Source organism: Orcinus orca, chromosome 3 (genome assembly GCF_937001465.1).
Source record: "Orcinus orca chromosome 3, mOrcOrc1.1, whole genome shotgun sequence".
Taxonomy (NCBI): Eukaryota; Metazoa; Chordata; class Mammalia; order Artiodactyla; family Delphinidae; genus Orcinus; species Orcinus orca.
Genome location: NC_064561.1, coordinates 136,017,045 through 136,032,448, shown reverse-complemented (window position 1 = coordinate 136,032,448; position 15,404 = coordinate 136,017,045). Strand labels below are relative to the sequence as shown.

General features: G+C 36.6%; 1 protein-coding gene across 9 annotated transcripts in view; it reads left to right on the top strand.

Moving 5' to 3' along the window:
• Positions 1-15,404, top strand: part of IPO11 (importin 11) — a 263,491-nt gene that overhangs the window by 173,199 nt on the left and 74,888 nt on the right. For 8 of the 9 annotated variants that reach the window (XR_004486171.2, XM_049707903.1, XM_033437895.2 and 5 more), the window contains 2 exons: positions 7,683-7,778; positions 14,964-15,048. Coding sequence is in view for 8 of the 9 variants with exons in the window: in XM_049707903.1 (XP_049563860.1) it covers positions 7,683-7,778; positions 14,964-15,048 (181 nt within the window). In the remaining variant the exon portion in view is untranslated. Of the gene's footprint in view, positions 1-7,682; positions 7,779-14,963; positions 15,049-15,404 lie in introns of those variants that run through there. The other variant, XM_049707905.1, reaches the window with a different exon arrangement.

The following is a 15,404-nucleotide window of genomic DNA, read 5'->3' as shown; positions in this document are numbered from 1 at the left end:
TGCCACATGAGTGGCACGCCAAATGAGTAGTGCAGAGGTTTTATGCTATTGGAAATTCAAAGGACAGAGTGCTCAATTACAGTGAGGTAAAGAGTGGTCAAGGGAAGACTTCGTGAAGAAAATGTGAATTATACATTGAATAGAAAAAAGGAGAGAGAACATTGTGAGGAGCAGGAAGTGAGTAAGCAGTTATTGGAGTCAGGAACTTCTGTATTCAGGAGGTGATGACTTAATGCCTGAGAGCAGTGAAAGGAAGAATAGTTCAATACCACTTTGGAAAGGTGGTTTTAGTAGAGCTTGCTGAGGTTCTCGATAGGCCTTGAAAGTTCTTAAATTAAGGAGAAAGAAAAGAAGGCACCCATTTGCCTCCTTGAAGCCCTCAATAATAAGGGAATGAATAGAATCAGTTGGGTCCCATTTAGCATTGTGAAATGAAAATAAGTTTATATCAAATTTGGGATTCCTTTAGGAGAAGCATCTATCCTAATGCAATAAATAAAAGATAAGTTAACTTGAAAATTCTAAGATCTCAAGTGGTGGTAGAATGATCCAGTCTCTAGAGGCCAGTGATGAGGATTAGAGAATAGTAATTTGCCAGTGCTTCATGAGCACCATCCAGACGACAAGATGCTCTGACTTAAGCCAGTAAATACTGGGTCGGCCAAAAGGTTCATTCAGTTTTTTCCGTAAGATAGCGCTTAGTTGTCTTTAACTTCATTTGAAACAATTTTGTTAAATTGTATTCTGACAGCTGTCATATCAGCGTGCATTAAAAAAAAAAATCAAAATTGGTGAATTTTTGTAGCTATTTTAATATTGAAGATGGAAGAAAAACAACATTTTCGGCATATTATGCTGTATTATTTCAAGAAAGGTAAAAACTCAGCTGAAACGAAAAAAACGATTTGTGCAGTGTATAGAGAAGGTGCTGTGACTGACAGTGTGTCGAAAGTGGTTTGCAAAGTTTCGTGCTGGAGATTTCTCGCTGGACGATGCTCCATGGTCAGGTAGACCAGTTGAAGTTGATAGAGATCAAATCAAGACATTAATTGAGAACAATCAACGTTATACCACACAGGAGATAGCCAACATACTCAAAATATCCAAATCAAGCATTGAAAGTCATTTGTACCAGCTTGGTTATATGAATCGCTTTGACGTTTGGGTTCCAAGCAAAAAAAACCTTTTGACCATATTTCCACATGTGATTCTCTACTTAAACGTAATGAAAAAGTTCCGTCTTTAAAACAAATTGTGACAGGTGGCGAAAAGTGGATACTGTACAATAATGTGGAATGGAAGAGATCGTGGGGCAAGTGAAATGAACCACCACCAACCACACCAAAGGCCAGTCTTCATCCAAAGAAGTTGATGTTGTGTATATGGTGAAATTGGGAGTCCTCTAATTTGGGCTCCTTCCGGAAAACCAAATAATTCCAACAAGTACTGCTCCTAATTAGACCAACTGAAAGCAGCAGTCGACGAAAAGCGTCCGAATTAGTCAACAGAAAACGCATAATTTTCCATCAGGATAACGTAAGACTGCATGTTTCTTTGATGACCAGGCAAAAACTGTTACAGCTTGGCTGGGAAGTTCTGATTCATCCATCTTATTCACCAGACATTGCACTTCAGATTTCCATTTATTTCGGTCTTTACAAAATTCTCTTAATGGAAAAAAATTCAATTCTCTGGAAGACTGTAAAAGGCACCTGGAACAGTTCTTTGCTCACGAAGATAAAAAGTTTTGGGAAGATGGAATTATGAAGTTACCTGAAAACTGGCAGAAGGTAGTGGAACAAAACAGTGAATACGTTTTTCCATAAAGTTCTTGGTGAAAATGAACAATGCGTCTTTTATTTTTACTTAAAACCTGAAGGAACTTTTTGGCCAACCCAGTAAGTCAGAAACCTGTAAAATTGAGAAAGTCAGTTATTCAGGATATCATAACCTGATTTAAAACAAAAAAGGAACATCTCTTTTGTTGCTTCATTTCTTTGTCCTTTAGTTTCTAAGTTCCCTGAGGTGGCCATCTTTTTTATCCCCAGGGCTTTTCAGGATGTCTAACATGTTTTGTGAGCTCATAAAATGTCGACTAAAGTGAATGAACTTGACCATGGTGACCTATACACCAGGAAGAATTGGCCTAGGTAATATGACCACTTACTCTAATCACTTCTTTCTTTGTGAGTTAATTGGTATCCTGGTATAAATCCACCTCTTATTAATACTCAGTAAGCCAGTCTTCTGAAGTCTGCTCATGGGAGTATACCAAGATAAACTTCTGGCTGGAATAATCAGTAATCAGTGTTTTGTTTTTTCTTTAAGCTCCTGAATGTTGTTTTTTCTACCGTGCTGTAGAAACCTGCGTGTTCCATATCCATGGATACAGAGGGCCTACCGTACTACACCATTTTATAGTATAAGGGACTTGAGCATCCATGGCTATCGAGGGACCATTGTATAGACTAGCATGGAGTTTGGCTGTCTCTTTCAGGGATACTAGATTGCCGTGCCCTAGTTAATGTGAACTGCCACTTCGTGGTAAGCACTGATTTTGGAGAATTAAGAGTTGAGTGAGATTTAAAATTACATGGTTTTCTCTGGCTACCTTTATTTCTCCGACATTATACCAGACACCAGATTTGAATGGATATACACAAGAAGACTACTATTAGGAGATGATACACTGAGAATTCTAATAAAGTATTACTCGTAACTCCAGTATGTAATACATATAAAAGAAAAAAACTGAGCTTTTTTCATAAAGAAACAAAAACAGTATAATACCTAGTTCCTGGCTTGTTGTATTTAAAGAAATAATGTATATAAGATTATCAAAGTACAATGATTTTTCTCCTTCCCTTTGTTCCTCCAAACCTATTGCTATTTCATTCCTGGTTTCCAGCTCTCTTTTGATTGTTTCCATTTTAGATGTCTAATTACATTTTAAAGCATGTAATTCAGAAAGATTGTATATTACAAAAAACAAGATTTATTCTTAATTTATAAAGTACAGGGTTGAGAGTATTGTGTGGATAAAAAGGGAAACAAATGCTTAATATTCAAAAAGAATCATAAAGAATACTGTCTATAAAAATTTTATTTTAAAGGCTTCTTCTTAAATGTAACATTTACACATTTTTGTAATACTTTAAAAAGGAGGAAAAGAATTTGTAACTTCTTAATGCTTGTTTTCTTTAAACATCTGTATGCAAGGAAAGTACAAGCCTCTTTTAGGTTTTTGCTACCTGTATTATTTTGGGGTACTTTTCCCAAACTGCTTAATGAGTGGTAGTTGAGTTGCATCCTTCTGAGTGCTTTTTGAAATTGAATACTCTGAAGATAATTTTTGTTTAGTTTCTCCTTTTATTGATCCCAAAATGTGGCATAGAATCTCCTTTTCCACTCTTTTTCTTCAGTCCGTCTCCTTTTCTAGAGTCAACTCTTTTCATTCAAAGCCAGATTACATACCTTTCTACTCTGTGCCATAGTCATTTTCCCCTTTTCTGAACTTGAAGTCCAAGCCTCACCCGCTCTGGCACTTACTAAGTACCCCAGGGTAAGCATGGTTTCCCCCGTCTACTGGAATTAATCCCCCCTTTTCTCCTGCTTTCCCCCAGGCTAGATCTCTGCCTCTTGTGTCCTTTTCTGTGCAGTATGGGTGACATTTCAGTGAAAAAAATGACTGACTGAGGTTGCCTCACCTCCCTTCTTCACCCCTACAAGACAGTCATCTAAGCCTCTCACTTGGTAGAGCTAGAAATTCAGCTGGAGGCAGGGGAGGGAAGGAGTGTGAATCACAGTGATCACATGACTGACTTCTCCTCCAAGCCTGAATAAGCATGGGCCAGGACAATAGTCTTTCTTCCTGACTAGCATGTGCAGGTAGAGCCGAGGTTGGACCTATATCTTCTGGCCTGTGTCCAGTCTGCTTCTGTGAGTATCCTTATCTCTTCTTTAGTTTGATTTTAACACTCCTTTTTGTCAGTCATTCACTAATACTGTCTTTTGGCTTTCTGTAAACCTCAGCCTCCTGAACCTATTAGATTTCTCTCAGAACTTTTCAAGCTTCATTCTGGTTCTAGCAGTGTCATCTAAATAATCCGATCATTTATGAGAAAGGGGTGAAGTTACTGCCTTTGGCAAGAATTGTGCAGTCAAAAGTTTACCTTATCCATGCTGCAGTTTATCACAATCTGTTCTGAGCCTTCAAGGCTCATTCTGTAAATGTTCATCTCTGAATTGAGGCCCAGTGCTGTAGCACTGTATCATTTTCTAATTATGGCAAAGATATAACTTCTTACCATCTCCTCAGAAACATGTGTGACCATGCTGGTAGCCCCAGCATTGATCAATATGATAATTTGAAGTAAAACATGTAAACAAATGAGCTGGTTGTCAAATTATACCTTTTTTAAATCTCTCTCTCCCCTACACTGCCTTATAATTGACATTCACACACATAGTAGAACATGGTCACATGTGGGTTGTCAGATACCTGTTAGGAAAATTCATAATCATTTTGAGAAAATACACAGTACTCAGAAATTCCATTGATTTCTTGGGAAATTTCTAGCCCTAGAAGGTGTGGGGTTGATCTTGGAGGTGATCTGAGCAGAGAAGGCAGCTGCCTGAGTGGATTGTCCCTAAATAATATTGACATAAAGGCCTGGTAAAGAGCCTTGGAAGCTATAGAATACAGGACTTTTGTCTTTTTCAACTAATTGAAATCAGTTGTTGATAGCTATCCAGAATGCTGCTCTGTTAGAAAGGAATGTCAGGCCCTGCCTGCCTTAGCTTGCTATGATGGATTAGTGGTGAATTAACTCTGCAGTGGGAAGGGAAAATGGCTGTATTCCTTGTCATGTATCTGCCATCCCCGAGTCCAATCTTCACTTTACAGACAAGAAGACCAACACCTAGAGAAATGACAGAGTGGCTGAACTTTTAGTGCACAATCTTGGTTTCTAATACTTTTTAAAAATCATTTACTTTAATATGACTTTTAAAAATTTGACATATAGGTAATTTACAGTGTTTCAGCTAAACAGCAAAGTGATTCAGTTATATATATATATATACACACATATATATATTCTTTTTCAGATTCTTTTCCATTATAGGTTATTACAAGATATTGAATATAGTTCCCTGTGCTGTACAGTAGGTCCTTGTTGTTTATCTATTTTATATATAGTTATGTGTATCTGTTAATTCCAAATCCCTAATTTATCCTTACCCCCCTTTCCCCTTTGGTACCCATAAGTTTGTTTTCTATGTCTGTGAGTCTGTTTCTGTTCTGTAAATAAGTTCCTTTGTATCATTTTTTTAGATTCCACATATTAAGTGATATCATGTAATATTTGTCTTTCTCTGTTTACCCTACTTCACATAGTATGACAGTCTCCGGGTCCATCCATGTTGCTGCAAGTAGCATTATTTCATCCTTTTTTATGGCTAAGTAATATTCCATTGTATATATATATACATATGTACCACATCTTCTTTATCCATTCATCTGCAGATGAACGTTTAGGTTGTTTCTGTGTCTTGGCTATTGTGAATAGTGTTTCTCTGAACATTAGGGTGCACATATGTTTTTGGATTAGAGTTTTCATCTTTTTTGGATATATGCCCAGGAGTGGGAATCCTGGGTCATATGGTAACTCTGTTTTTAGTTTTTTAAGGAACCTCCATACTGCTCTCCATAATGGTTGTACCAACTTACATTCCCACCAACAGTGTAGGAGGGTTCCCCTCCAGCATTTATTGTTTGTAGCTTTTTTAATGATGGCCATTCTGACTGATGTGAGGTGATACCTCCTTGTAGTTTTGATTTGTATTTCTCTAATAATGATGATGTCGAGCAGCTTTTGATGTGCCTGTTGGCTCCAATACCTTTTTCTAAGGTGTTTCTCGCTAAACCAGATAAGGCAGATTGTATATGTGTTTCTTTCTTGAGAGATTTTAAAAATTCTTATGCGAAGGATATATAATGATATCAAAAATATATACTCTTGCAATAGGTTGTTATACACATTAAAATGCAACGGAATGATAACAACTATTGGTTATTTTGCCCATCTGGTGATTTAGTTCTCTAAAACCTGATCACACTTGAAAGTACAGACAGAAGGTTTTGACTTTACAAAGGTGAGAACATGACCCAAACTGTGTTGACTTTGGGAACTACTTTTAGTGAACATTTTAAAACTTAATTGTGCATGTTAATGCAGTATGAGAAACACAGTATGTCCCTTGCAGGAATGATACTATTAGTTCCCTGGAGATGAGTTATAATTTATTCAGTTATTTTTAGCATAATTTTGTGTGCCAGTAAATGGTCATATACTTCTACTTTTTAAAAGTTAGGCTTATTAAGGTATAGTTCACATACAATAAAACCTCTTTTAAGCATACAGTTCTGGCAAATGTACACAGTGTATAACACTTCCACACTCAAGATACAGAACATAACCATCACCCCCAAAAGTTCCCTTGTGTCCCTTTGCCTGGCAACCACTGATTAAATAATTTTGCCTTTCCAGAAAGTCACATAAATGGAGTCATACGGTATATAGCCTTTCAAATCTTTTATTTTTCTCAGTGTAATGTTTTTGGGATTTATTCAAGTTGTTGCAGGTATCTGTAGTTTGTTCCCTTTTATTGCTGATTATTCCATTGGATAAATGTCCCACAGTTTATCCATTTGTTAGTTGGTAGACATTAGGATCTTTGCAGTTTTGGATTGAGTAAAAGTACCATAAATATTTACATACAGATCTACGAATACTTGTTTTGGTCTTGGGTAAACACCCAGGAATGGGATTGCTTAGTTGTGTGGAGTGTTAACTTATAAACTGCCAATGTGTTTTCCAAGATGGATGTGTCATTTTTTATTCTTACTGGCAACGTATGAGAGGTCCTGTTGTTTTTCACCCTTGCCAGCACTTGGTATTGTCAGTCTTCTTAATTTTACTTATTAAAATCTCATTACAGGGAATTCCCTGGCAGTCCAGTGGTTAGGACTCGGCACTTTCACTGCAAGGACCCGGGTTCAATCCCTGGTCGGGGAACCAAGATCCCGAGCAAGCCGAATGGTGCGGCCAAAAAAAGAAAAATTTCGTTACAGTTTTAATTTGCATTTCTCTAATGACGAATGATATTGAGCATTTTTTCAAGTGCTCATATGCCATCTGTATTCTCTTCTTTGGTGAAGTATCTGTTCAAATTTTTGTCCATTTTTAAATTGAGTTATTTGTCATCTGAGTTTTCAGCGCCAAGTTCTTCATCAGATTTATGTTTTACAGATATTTTTTCCCAGTCTATCGCTTGTCTTTTTCCTCAGAAGTAGAGACTTTTGATATTCAAAATTTTATACCTTTATTCTTTTAGTTATGACATTAACACAAGACTATTATAATAAAGAATATTAAAGCATCTCTTTCCCATCTGATCTACCCACCTAAGTGTTTAAGCATACTGGTAATCTACTGAAAGAAAATTTTACTGTAATATGCAAAGTACAATTTCTGCTTTAAGAAATATATTTTGAAAGTTTCTTTTGTACTTTCAGACTAAAATTTCTCTTCATGTTCAAGAGGATAATTGAGGGGAAAAATAAGAATTACCTGTTGAAATACTTCATTTTAACCTATTTTGCTCTTCTTTTATTCTAGTGTTATCCAAGATAAATTCTGTGGGATTATAAACATCTCAGTGGAGGGCCTACATGATGTCATGACAGAAGATCCTGAAACGGGAACTTATAAAGAGTAGGTGGATCATTTAATTAATTGCACTTGGACTTGGAGAGTAATTAATTATATCCTGCATTATTTTTGTTTACTGTAACCATATAAGTTGCCATGGTATGGCAACTTTTAAATTTTGTCTTCATAAAAGAAAAATATTTTTGTTACTTATAATATTGTTGGATCTTGAGATAAGCTTAGTTTTGTTATAGTGAAATTCTCAATTGGACTTCTTTGGTCTAATCATCATTTTATGATTTGACATTAGGTTTTTAAAAAAATCCCAAGTGTATTTTAACATATAAATTCCTCTTTTAAGATATCTTGAATAGTATGTTCTTTTTTCTCACTAACAATGTTCCCCTGCCCTTCAGGTGAGTTATGGAGAAAGGGGAATGGATTAGCATCTTATATTTGTATTTGACTGGTTGAAGCATCACTGGCACCTTTAAGATATTAGAGGGTCATATGGTACTTGACTAGTTCCAAAAGAGTGTAGTTAAAATTACAGTTGATTATTGAACAACGTGGGGGTTAGGGACACCAACCCTCTGCACAGTTGAAACTCCACGTATAACTTTACAGTTGACCCTCTCTGTATCTGCGATTCCACATTTATGGATTCAACCAACCACAGATTGTGTAGTACTGTAATATGTGTAGCACTGTAATATGAATTTATTACATGTTCAAATCTGTGTTGCTCAAGGGTCAACTGTGTATTCTTCGGGAGATTAGTTAAAATTATGTTATCAGGAATGCTGATAATCTCACATTTATATAACTATTAATGTGAAAAAAAATTTTTATCACTATATCCTGTTATTTATAATAGTAGAATTATCATATCTTTCTTAATATTGCTATTAATTTAAAGCATGTTTCATATAATGATAAGCAAGGCTTCATGAGATTCCATACTGCTTGACTTCTCAATAATGTACTTAGCCCATTTTCCTTGCTTTTTATAAAACCATCTATAGCAAATGGGGAAGATTGCCATTCGAATCATACTTTGTTGAAAAATATGGAAAGTAGATATATGTAGTTGAATCTTATTAAACATGTATAAACAAAATGTTTCTGGCGTGTAACTTAGCTTTCAGGAACATAGGAGTTCAGATGAAGTGGAAACCTCAGACTTTTGTGATTACAAACCCAAAATAACAAACCATTTTATGTGTGTAGGCAGTTTTTAAAAAGTTAATGTAGGGGGCTTCCCTGGTGGTGCAGTGGTTGAGAGTCCACCTGCCGATGCAGGGGACACGGGTTCGTGCCCCGGTCCGGGAAGATCCCACATGCCGCGGAGCGGCTAGGCCTACGAGCCATGGCCGCTGAGTCTGTGCGTCCGGAGCCTGTGCTCCACAACGGGAGAGGCCACAACAGTGAGAGGCCCGCATACCGCAAAATAAAAAAAAAAAAAGTTAATGTAGGGATTATGGCACATGACTATAAATATTGTGTTTACATATATAATATGTGACAAAGTTTACAACTGTTTGTGAAATATTTAGCATATATTCAAATGTTCCCTGTCTTCTTTGGAGTATATAATTTAGTTAGGGGGAGGGCGTGTATAATAATAGCACCATGAAAACACTAGTAATGTGTAAAGACAATGATATATGTTTTGAACAAAGCACACAAAACAGTAGAATTCCAGATTGTGCTTTAATAGAATGTCAGAGAAAGAAAAGGCATAGTATGTTAACTGGAAGCGCTGAGAGTCAGGAAGTTGTTAGAAATAAAGTTTAGAAATTATCTAGTGTAGTTTCATTATTTAAAAGATAGGTTACAGAAGCTCAGAAAAGTGCAGTGACACAGCAAATTAGTGGAAGAGTCAAGACTAGAACCAAGGTCTTTTGGCTCTATATGCCACACTCAGCCATGAGGGAAGTTTTGGTTTGTAAAAGGAAAATGTTGGATGTAAGCACAACAAACTGACTGGGAGACCATTATCTGGTCTCCCAGATCTGGGAGGTGCATATATCTGTTTGAATTAGTGTTTTTCTTTAGATAAATACCCAAAAGTGGAATTGCTGATTTATGTAGTAGTCCTGATTTTTGGAGGAGCCTCCATACTATTTTCCATAGTAGCTGCAGCAATTTACATTTCTACCAGTAATGCACAAGGGTTCCCTTTTCTCCATAATTCTTGCCAGCATTTGTTATTTCTTGACTTTTTGAGGATAGCCATTCTAACAGGTGTGAGGTGATATCTCATTGTGTTTTTGATTTCCATCTCCCTAATGATTGGTGATGTTGAGACCTTTCTTATGTCTGTTGGCTGTCTGTATGTCTTATTTGGAAAAATGTCTGTGCAGATTCTCTGCCTGTTTTTTAATCAGATTGTTTGATTTTTTTGGTATTGAATTGAATTAGATTTTTATATATTTTGGATATTAGCCCCTTATCAAATACATGATTTAAAAATATTTTCTCTCATTCAGTAAGTTGCCTTTTCATTTTTTTGAATGATTTCCTTTTGGTTTAATGTAGTCCCACTTGTTTGTTTTTGTTGCCTTTGCTTTTGGAGCAGATCCAAAAAATCATCACCGAGACCAATGTCAAGGAGCTAACCACTTATGTTTTCTTCTAGGAGTTTTATTGTTTCAGGTCTTATGTTCAAGTCTTTGGTTCCTTTTGAGTTAATTTTTGTGTATGGTCTAGTTTCATCTTTTTGCGTGAGTTTCTTTATATGTTTGTATTTTAGTTAGTAGAGTTCTTATTTTATTAAACCAGGAAAATATATTAATGACACCTGTAATTTGCTTTCTGCTTGTCTTTGGTTAGAGTGGCTTCCCTTTTTTTCCTTAAATTATGCATTGTTTTTAGGCACAAAGGGAGATGAGATTGACAACCTATTGCCAAAATTTGGGAAGTAATAAGGAAGAAAGGATTTAGCCAGCATTTCAGGAAGCTTAGAGGCACTAAAATTTATTTGAAAAAGACTCATAAATTGTGTTTTTTATAGTTAGAGAGTATAAAACATATCAGCCATCAAGGATATAGCTTTTTTTAAAAACAAAAATAAAATTTAGGCTTATATAAGCATTTTTCTTCCTTCACTTGATGCATTAACCCACCAGATAGCTCTTCAAAATGGAATAGAGGATATCAGAAGAAGCCTTGGTTCCTTGACTCTAAATTATCCCCTGTATATTATCCTAACTTACGTTGGTCTCAGTGACCTCCTTGGGCTCTCTCTCTCTCCAACTTTACCCTTTTGATCCATTCTGCTCCATGTCTTAAAATTAAAAGCCCAGTTTCTTATAAAGTTGATGGGGCAGTATTCTTTGCTGATCCTCAGTTTACATTATTAGCCTTGTCTCTTCCTCCCTAGATTCTACCTTCTTCCCCAAATGTGCCACTTTTATATACATGGCTTGACTCAACATTTCTTCTTCTTGGCATGTCACACCCTTAGCTTTGCCCTTCTTCGCAAATACCTACCTCTAAGATTCCTTTCCATGCTCTCAGGAAGAATTCATCGCATCCTTCTCTGTTCCTTTGTGGCACTTTGTCTATACTGCTAATATACAACCTTTAGTTAGTTGCTTGTTTTCAGTCTAGAGGATTTGAGGCAGTGAATAAGAAAAGCTCATGCTCATTATGACTGAAAACTATTAACACAGGATTGAAGGAATTTAAACAAGGTTGAATGGCGAAACATGTGGCATCTAGATGTAAAACAGCCCTGATCTTGCTAACTACCAGGGCAAAGAGATACATTAGGAATTACCTCGTTCCTATTTTCATGTAGAGGGAAGTAGGTGTATCAAGAGAGGGAGACTGTTTCTTGGACTGAGCCCAGAAATGAATTTTTGATAAGATATTTATTTAAAGGACTGTAAAAGGATTTTCAGCTGCAAGTAAGAGAAACCCTGAGTCAGCTGTCTTTAACAGTAAAAAAATTTGTTATCCCTTACAACAAAACAACTGCAGGTAAGAGGCTCTAGGATTAGCTACTTGTGACCTCACAATATCTTTAAAGACCAGGTTCTTTCTACTCCATCCCCTCAACACATTAACTTCATATGCAGGCTACTTTCTCTAATCGTCAGAAAGTACTTCTAGGCATTACAGTTCATGACAATGCCAGTGCCAACCAAGTAATCTTCTTTTTCCTTATGTCTTTTTAACATCATAGGACACTTTTCTAGAAGGCATTTCATCAGACTTCCCTTCATGTCTAATTGGCTAGAATTTCTTAAACACGCTCCTGTTGAAAGCAGTCATTAACTAAAGGAATAGGATTGCCATGATTGCTTACTGAGCCACTGGCACCTGGGGCTCAGATCACCTTTTTCTGAAGCATATGGTGACATGGAAGAGGAGGGTAACCGACAAGTTCAGGGCTCTATTAGGAAGGAGGGCGATTATGTAGGCAACCTAAGTGTCCACTGCAGAGACCAATGGAATAATGTCAGTTCTAGTTTTATTATAATCTTAAGAAATGGGTTTGGGGCTTCCCTGGTGGCGCAGTGGTTGAGAGTCTGCCTGCCGATGCAGGGGACACAGTTTCATGCCTCGGTCCGGGAAGATCCCACATGCCGTGGAGTGGCTGAGCCCGTGAGCCATGGCCGCTGAGCCTGCGTGTCCGGAGCCTGTGCTCCGCAACGGGAGAGGCCACAACAGTGAGAGGCCCGTGTACCGCAAAAAAAAAAAAAAAAAGAAGTGGGTTTGTATAGATTAAATGAAAGATGTACCTTTAAACCAGAAATAATTTAAAAGATTTCATGTTGCATGCTAGCAGTGTTGGTTGTGTTTGGCTGGTTGGAGTTTCTTGTTGGGAAAGATTCCGAGTTAGCAGACTAGAGTGCCTGGATGTATTCAGTGGATGAGAGTAGGATGTGAGGGGTGGCTGCCTATGCTCACATGTTAATTGTCCCTATTTTAAACTGTTGTTATTATTATTTTATTACTATTACTACATTCACAGTGCACACATTTTAGCTTACTAGAATTCTATTAATTCTCACCATGCTTTTTATGTAAAACATGATTCCCTATCTTTAATCTTTGTCAACAAAATGAGATTTGACATCTATTTATATATGTACGTATGTATGTATGTATGTATGTATTTATGGATTTTGTCGGGTCTTAGTTGCAGCACGGGAGTGCTTCATTGCGGCACGTGGGCTCCTCTCTCGTTGTGGTGCCTGGGCTCCAGAGCACGCAGCTCAGTAGTTGTGGTGCACGGGCTCTCTAGTTGTGGCACACGGGCACTCAGGCTTCGTTGGATCTTACTACCCCAACCAGGGATCGAACCCACGTCCCCTGCCTTGGAAGGCAGGTTCTTAACCATTGGACCACCAGGGAAGTCCCCAAGATTTGACTTTTAATTGGAGATTTTCTTGCAGTAGAGAATTTCAGCTTTGGGCTTTTCAGTTCAATTTTTTTTGTTGTTTTTCTCCACTTTCTACCTTTCAGAGACCCAAATGAATGCAATTTGCAGAATTGCAAAGTAAAAATATCCTGGTCTTTGGGGGAAAAGTGTGTATATTTATATCCAGAATATACTTTATTATTAGTGTGATAAATCTTTTAACTTAGGGAAGGAAGAACAGAGAGTTTTTTACTATACAAGTAAGTTGACAGATTTTGGGATGTATTGAAGGGATTTGATGCAGTACAAAGCATACTTCCATGGAGATCCAGATCTATTGCAGTTAAAATTCAAGTCTGCAGCAGACTTAAAATAGCTTAAGTGAAGGAACTCCATCTTACTTCAGTTCTAAAATGCAAACTGGGATCTAGACTTTTTCTAAACATTTTACTTTATTAAACTAAATACCTTTTGGGTTGAGATAATAATGTCATAATTTTCCAACTTTGTGTCAGAGTTCCTTGGCCAACTAGTTGTGCTGTATCATTTTATAGTTGACCTTGAACAACTCGGGGATTGGGGTACCCACCCTCTTTGAATTTGAAAACCCAAGTATACTTTATAGTTGGCCATCATACCCACAGTTCCTCTGGTTCCACGTCCTTGGATTCAACCAACGAGGGATCATGTAGTACTGTAGTATTTACTGTAGAAAAAAATCTGCGTATAACTGGACCCCTGCAGTTCAAACCCATGTTGTTGAAGAGTCAACTTGTATATCATGGTGAACGAAAGCATTGCAGTTCCAAGAGGTTAAAGCCATGAAGTGAGTTAGCGATTGAGCTCTTGCTGTTTTTCAGGGCTTCTGATTTCCAGTTTAAGGTTCTTACTGTTTGATCCCACCAGGTGTACTGACTCATCAGAGACAGTTGTTCCAAAAATTATTTTTTTAATGGTGGGGGATTAAGGATAAAAGAACATTCATGTCCCCTGCAGGAGTGAGCCTGATCAGGTTTCTGGTGTCAGCGCTTGTCTTTAACCCTGAATCAAAAGTTATTTACACGGCTGAGTTAGGAAGTGTCCTTCTCCTGTACTTGCCACAAAACATAAGAGAAACTAAGCTTTCTTTGCCACAGTTTATTGGTTAAGAACCTATGACTCTGATAAATTACTGAATTCTATTCTAAATTAGGAACAGTGACATTTGTTCTATCAACTTGATTCATTAGACAATATTCATATCTTGTCTCCCTGGAACCAATGTTGACTGAATAGGAAGCTGTATTTCTATTATCTCTGCTAATGGTGAAGAGCAGTAGTGCAGATAATCAAAATAAAATGATTTATAACTGTCCTGCTGGTACAAGTGCTATCAGGGACAGGTTCCTCATAGCATAGTAATGTAATTTGGAGCACAAAGTAGATTGTTACATAATTAATAATTAATGTTTTAATGATGTTACTGTTTAAATTACTGTTACTGTTATGAAACATAAATAATTAGACATATGAAGATTAGTGGAAAAGAAGTATTAATTTTAAGTGTATTTTTTTTAGTATCATTTTTTAGAAAGATATAAAAGGTATACCTTGTTTTGTCAAGTGATTTATGGTTCAAAAGTTGCCTATAAATAAATTTCTTACAATTTATTACCTGAATACTGAAGCAAAATGCTCTAAATTTTTTTTGGTGTGACCCTTTTAAAAGTGAGATATCTTTTCATAATTAAACTTTTTAATTATACATCTAATTTATCTAGCTATTCCTCACATATTGGTACATAGAAGCATTATTGTTCTCAGTATTTTGAGGTTTGTTTTTAGTATATTATAGACTTTTTTATTTATTTAAAACATTTTTTTAAAAACTGCAGCTGTATGTTAATGTCTCATCTTGAAGAACCGAAAGTAACAGAAGATGAAGAGCCACCCACAGAACAGGATAAGAGGAAAAAGATGGTAAGTTACAAAAGTAGCTTCTAAAATCCGGGAAAACCATATATTGTCATTATATTCTGGAGGTTTCAAAATATGTGGTGGTCCATTCTTCCTTCCTTCCTTCCTTCCTTCCGTCCATCCATCCGCCTGACCCTGTTGCAGAATTAATGTAACATAACTGAGTTTTGAAATTTGGGGTATACTCCTAAAACAGATAAATTGCATTCATAGTACAGGAAGTTGAGTTTAACTTTTGATCTGAAATAATTGTTTCTTGTCTTAGCAGAGGGTTTACTCCTTTATTTACAGGAACCATGTGACCCTCAAACCTTATTTAAATTGTAATGCTAATTCTTCTGTTTTGAGATTTATTGAAA